We start from the raw sequence: 6,519 nt of genomic DNA, 5'->3' as shown, positions 1-6,519 counted from the left end.
CTATCTATCTATCTATCTATCTATCTATCTATCTATCTATCTACTGTATCTATCTATCTATCTATTCTTTCATCCATGCTTATGTCTGTCCGTCCATCCGTCTGTCTGTCTGTCTGTCTGTCGGTCCGTCCGTCCGTCCGTCTGTCTATCTATTCTTTCATCCATGCTTCTGTCTGTCTGTCTGTCTGTCAGCCTGCCTGTCTGTCTGTCCGTCTGTCCATCCGTACGTCTCTGTCCGTCCGTCCGTCTCTGTCCGTCTGTCTATCTATCTATTCTTTCATCCATGCTTATGTCTGTCCGTCCATCCGTCTGTCTGTCTGTCTGTCTGTCTGTCTGTCCGTCCGTCCGTCCGTCCGTCCGTCTGTCTGTCTGTCTGTCTGTCTGTCTGTCTGTCTATCTATCTATCTATCTATCTATCTATCTATTCTTTCATCCATGCTTATGTCTGTCTGTCTGTCTGTCTGTCTGTACGTCCATCCGTCTCTGTCCGTCTATCTATGTATCTATGTATCTATCTATCTATGTATCTATCTATCTATCTATCTATCTATCTATCTATCTATCTATCTATCTATCTATCTATCTATCTATCTATCTATCTATCTATCTATCTATCTATCTATCTATCTATCTATCTGTATGTCTATCTGTATGTCTATCTTTTATTCCATCCATGCTTCCTGTTTGTCTGTCTATCTATTCATCCATCCATCCAGGAGGAAGACTGGGGATAGTTTGCAAAAATATGCAGGACTTGGTCTGAAACACATATCGTAACCCTCTTCTACATCCACAACTCACTGTAGCCTATCCTCAACCAGACCACAAAAAACAACAACATAAACTGCCTGTCGCAGGCTAACGAACGCCACCTGTCACTCACCCCATGCGGGGGGGCTGTCAATCAAATCACACCCAGGAGAGAAAGAGGAGGAGGCGGGACCTGGCCGAACCCCTAACAAAGGCTTCCACCCATTGGTGAGTACTTGCAATGCCACTTTTGTGAATAGAGGAGTGATCTAGTGGCCCTGATAACACAAATGACAAAAGATAGATGAGTAGTGAAGAGGAGGGGGTGATAGAGGGGAGGTGTGAAAAACTGATAACGCTCGCGTCCAGATATCTTCCCTCTGTTTGGGCCTTGGGCCTTGGCAAAGCTCATTAGCTCACAATATGACTGTTTTGAAGACTTAAAATAACAGTGTTTCTTTAGAAATGCTGACATTTTAAAATATGTATATTAAGTTTTGTCTGGTTGTGTTTTTAGGTGTGTGCACTATTTGGATATTTACTAAAGATGTTTTGTTAAGTAACTTGTTAGTCAGAGGCATTGTATGATTTCTTTTTCATTTATTTTGAAGAGTCAAATAAGGTTAGAAAACACTTCTAACGTGTCTTTTCTTGCGCTATGACAATATTTTTCATTTTGTGCACCATACACCTGTTTAATGCTATTCAGCAGTAAGTCCTTCTATCAATAAAACACTAACAACCTTAATACACAGTGTTTAATTCCAGCCTATTCACTCTTCCTTACTATGTTGTTGATGTGCCTCTCCTCGTCTAAAGAATTACGAGGGACTACCTTCAGAAAGAAAAACTAACATGCCGAAGGTGTGAAGTGCTCTCTGTGGATTCTCTACAAGCTTTTGTTAACAGATCTTATTCACACCTGACTATTGGTCATTCTAATGACATGGCCAGTCCTTTTGTCCGCCCAGCGGTATGTGATGAGCGCTAAATGAAGTCGCACCTCCGTCCATTGTCATTATCAACTCATTAGGCCACACATACTGCGGTCAATGGGTGACCCTCCTCTCGTCCAATTTCCATTTTTGGGTCAAAAGCAGATATTTTTGTTGATGGTTGTGGGGCATTTAGGCAGAACAATGTGGTGTTGTCTCAACATGTTTAACATAATATTTCCTTCCCACTAGAAACTTTGAATGGGTTGTTTTGTGTTAACAGTTATATTCTTAATTCAAGTTTACACAAATTGGGCACAAGTGCTTTACATTCTTTCAACGTTATTATAAGTGTTATTTTGTGTTGTCAGTGTGTTTGTTGTTGAATGCATATTTATTACAATTAGAATGAATGAATAGGCAAATATTCCTAAAACAATTGTATTTATTTAAGTGCATTTTCTAACTAAATTAAATGTATTAAACCTAATTAAATGTAATATTTAGTAAGAATTCATCAGCAAATACTTTATTTTATTTTGTTTTTATTTTGCTTTGTACATTATAAAATCTATATGCCAACATGGTTTTTTATTTCTATGAAATTACATGGACAGTTCATGACTAAATTACATATAAGAGGTGGCTTATTGAAGCATCTCTAAAAAAGAAGATGTTTTCAACTTACCAAAAGTTTGAATAAAAGCAGACTTTTTGCTCTGATCATTTTTTTATTCGTTTAAAATAATCTGGTTGATCTAAGGATTCTGAAATGGACTCCAGCAAAGCGGAACCAGATCGAATCCAGAAATCTCTCTACTGATGTTGTTTCTGGCCAAGCTCATCTGTTATCTGAAGTATGTTCCTCTGCTATCTCACATGTTTCTCCTCTCTGCAAATGACTCACATCCCCCGAGCAAACAGTCTTAACTGGACCTGTCAGAACTTGAGTACACCTGTATTGTGTGCAAGCAAAGAGGAAGGAGAGGAGAAAGCCGAGTTTGAGAGGAACACAATAATCACGGCCCTGAGCTGATTATCTTCAGAGATGCAGCACTGCCTTTGCTCTTTGCACTCTGTTTTCACCATTGTGCTAGTTGAGTAAATTTGCTCTTGGTCTGAAGAGATCTGAGCCCCACCCTGCTTCCAGGCTCTCTCTTTTTCACACACACATTGTGTCAGTCTTTATCTTTCTGTCTGTCTGTCTCACACGTTCACACAATATCACACAAAACCTCACGAAATCTTAATAAACATTGCCAAATGAAAGGTGTTGAGGCCTTTGATGAAGATAAAAAACATTTTGATTACAACAACTGAAGTACAGAGATGGTCAAAAAGTCATTAAAACTTATAGAGACATCCTGTTTAAATCACTTTAAAACTACAATAAACCAGATTCAACAATACCTGCCACCAGGTTAAAATGAGCCTCAGGATGTTTTTAACTATAACAGATTAAAGAGCAAGTTTCAACAAAAAAAAACTTGTGTTTCTAATGTCAGGGACCCCACACCCCCTGCTACTGAGCTGTTTGCTGTGCCTTTCTTTCCAGGGCATTGGTATGTATAGTTAGGAATTCTAATCTTATCTTAGTATCTCCCTACATTAACATCTGTTATGCTGAAATTACCATATACATTAGTCGACACCTGTTTCACTTAAACCTATTTAATTACACCAATTGTACTGGTTTGTTGTGGGCAAAAACAAAGTCATCCCCTTTTTAAAAGATGTTTGATGTTCCGTCACAATAAAGCCAAATAATTCATAGTTAATTTGACCTGAAACATTTGCGACGGTGCGCAAATTAGATGTCGAAATATTCTAAAATAATTTAATGTAAAATGGTTGAATTTATATGACCGTAAAGAATAAAAACCGAAATAATCTTCTAGGCCTATATTTTACTTTGATGCAAACGATGTATATTTAAAATTAATTTAATACAAAGAATGGGTCAAATTCTTTAAATGTTATCGAAAAGTATATCGAAAACACTTTAATTAAACAAATGACCGAGTGCTTGAACATCAGTTGCCTACTAATTTTAGCTGAATATATTTAAAAAAAACATGAAGTGTGAGCATATAAATAACTTTTAATTTGTGTTGTTAATATATCAACCCAATCGAAACATTTTGCATTGAGCTGTGGTCTGTTACTTTAATGAGAGATCAAACCCAATAATGTTAATAAAATTAGTGCCAAAATCACAACAACGTATTTTTCACCCTTTCAAACGCATCAGACACACATTACACCATGTTGCTAATCAAATTCTGATAATCGCTTGTCGTGTTGTGTGTTGCATCGGTTTGCTCAGACGAGAAGATGAAACACTCTCAGCAAGCTGCAAAAAAGTTTATTCTAAGTTGTTAATGTGCGACATTTAAGCGTGTTCCGATGGCTGTCAATGGAAACACATTGCAAGTTTTCCTGTCGAGTTTATTCAAATTCCCTATCAAATGTTAAATCTAATCGAAAAAGATTGTTTAGAAACAAACCAAATAAAAAGGTCCAATAAAATAAATATTTATGATACATATAGGTATTTACAAAAATAAATAAATAGAAAAATCTATTTGATCTCTTTCATTGTGCGTTATTGCTTAAACAACCAAATAAAAAAACTTGACAAAATTACAAAACGACAAAATTAAACGAAAATGTTCCTAAAAACCCAACGGAGACATTCTTGTTATCATTATAAGAAAATGATGTTCATTTTAATGTAGGCCAACATCAAAAAACACGGATTCGAGTTAAGTCCATCTAAAACGTAAATTTCAAATGGTTCCCTACTATTTTGCGCTCTTCAGTACGGATAAGAACGAGATAAGCATCCTTGGTTTGAAGACTTTTAGAGGCCGTTAAAAGGAACAACCGAAATTCCCCTTTGAAGGGATTTAATCCATGTGAAAGCCCAGAGCTTTGGAGCACAGCTGTCAATCATCCGCCCTGGCACCTCCCACAGATGCCGCACGGCCTATAAAGAGAGCAAGCGAACCCAAGGGAGTGTCATTTGAACACCAGAGCTCAGGGAGTAAGGATGCCTGCTTCACCAACGGGGTTTGGAAACTTCTTCTTGGACAGAAACATCATGCCTGCTGGATATCAATTATTGGGTTGCCCACCAGGAATGCAACAGCCATCACCACATATGGTGGGCATGGCTGGGATGCCCTTACCTTTCTCAGGAATACCGGGATACAGTTTCATCCCATATCCTCATCCGGGACACATGGCACACATTGTAAGTACTCAGCGTTTTATGGTTTCTTATGTTGGAGAGATAAACGTCATGACTTTAAAAGTATGTATCTTACATTACATATTGGCGTATGCAAAATTCATTATGTTTATATTAAAACAAAACGTTTTCTTATTTCCAGAGCAATGCTTACGACATGAAAACTGCGTCATCTTATCACCAAGCTCTTCTCAGTCGAGGTGGACCCTATTACGCTCCGTTTCGCCCCATGCCAGCCGATGACCCCAGCCGGGTCACCAAGGTGGCCACCCGGGAGAGCACCAGCGCACTGAAGGCCTGGCTCAGCGAGCACCTGAAAAACCCATATCCCACCAAAGGCGAGAAGATCATGCTTGCGATCGTGACGAAAATGAGCCTCACACAAGTTTCGACGTGGTTCGCTAATGCCCGGCGCCGCCTTAAGAAAGAGAACCGGGTCAGTTGGGCATCCAAAGGAAAGTCCGACGAGGAGGACGAGGAAGATGACGGTGAGAGCGAAGAGGAGGGCTCTTTGAAAAAGTGCACGGAGGATGAAGATGAGATCGATCCTCAAACAGTCGATGAGGAGGATGTTGAAGTGTCAAAGTCGGCAGAGGACCGTTTAACAGAGGGACTAGATCAGCATCAGGAAAGTGTGAAGTCCGAAAGTCCGCGTGAAACCAAAAGCGAGGCGTGTAAGCAAGATGCTGATGTCCAAAAACCCAAAATCTGGTCTCTTGCTGAGACGGCGACGTCAGACATTAAGAAACCCAACGACATGAAACATCTCCAGAGCCAAAGTCCAGATTTTGGGAAATGGTGGGCGGGATGGCCTTCAAGGGAAACGTACTCGCCCGTAAACCTCTCCACGCACGATCTTCTCAAGCAGAAATAACTCAATCAAACTGTTATTCTTGGACACTATAGACTCACTGAATCTTGCACTTTGAAAACTCCAAAACCTTGGAGACTTTATTGTTGTGGAAGTTTGCCTACAAGATGTAGTATTCCAATGCCTCCACTTTAAGAACCAAAGTTTTGTGTAAATACTGTACATTTTATTTTGTCTAAATTATAAATGCATTTAACTGATGTGCCGACTTATTTTTGCTAAAATAAAACGTTGAAAATCGTATCAATTTTTGGTCGTCGTCAATAATTTGGTATTTTTTGAATGCTAAAACTGGTTTTTATTTATGTAAGGTTGTTCGGAAACCATGGTTTAATTATAGCTAGTAAAATGTGGTAACAATGGCGGATTTATTATTTTTACTGCAAATATTTTGTTTATTCCTTCGTTCAGACAATGCTATGGTTTTGCTAACTATAATAGGTAAACAATAGATAATGTGTTGAAACTATGGTTAATTTTTGTAATATGAACTGTAAATCCACACCGAACTTTAGACGAAAACGATAAGACGCTAATCTTGGGCATTATAAATATGATTAAAAACGAAATAATTACGCATCTGTCGCCAAATAGGCCTAAAACATTAATATAGAATCTAACTTGCGTGCAACTGAAGAGTTACTACAAAGCTTCAATATCATTGTGAACACCATTTATGATTAATATTTGATAAATAAATACATTTAATT

General features: G+C 38.4%; 1 protein-coding gene across 1 annotated transcript; it reads left to right on the top strand.

Moving 5' to 3' along the window:
* Nucleotides 1–3,831: 3,831 nt before the first annotated feature.
* Nucleotides 3,832–6,012, top strand: irx7 (iroquois homeobox 7). The gene is made up of 2 exons (XM_057319766.1): nt 3,832–4,941; nt 5,081–6,012. The coding sequence occupies exons 1-2, from the start codon at nt 4,738–4,740 to the stop codon at nt 5,810–5,812; spliced, it is 936 nt and encodes a 311-aa protein (XP_057175749.1). The 5' UTR covers nt 3,832–4,737; the 3' UTR covers nt 5,813–6,012.
* Nucleotides 6,013–6,519: the final 507 nt, after the last annotated feature.

This window comes from Triplophysa rosa, linkage group LG21, assembly GCF_024868665.1.
Source record: "Triplophysa rosa linkage group LG21, Trosa_1v2, whole genome shotgun sequence".
NCBI classification, from domain to species: Eukaryota; Metazoa; Chordata; class Actinopteri; order Cypriniformes; family Nemacheilidae; genus Triplophysa; species Triplophysa rosa.
The sequence above is the reverse complement of the archived record's forward strand: the minus strand, read 5'-3'. Positions and strand labels throughout refer to the sequence as shown.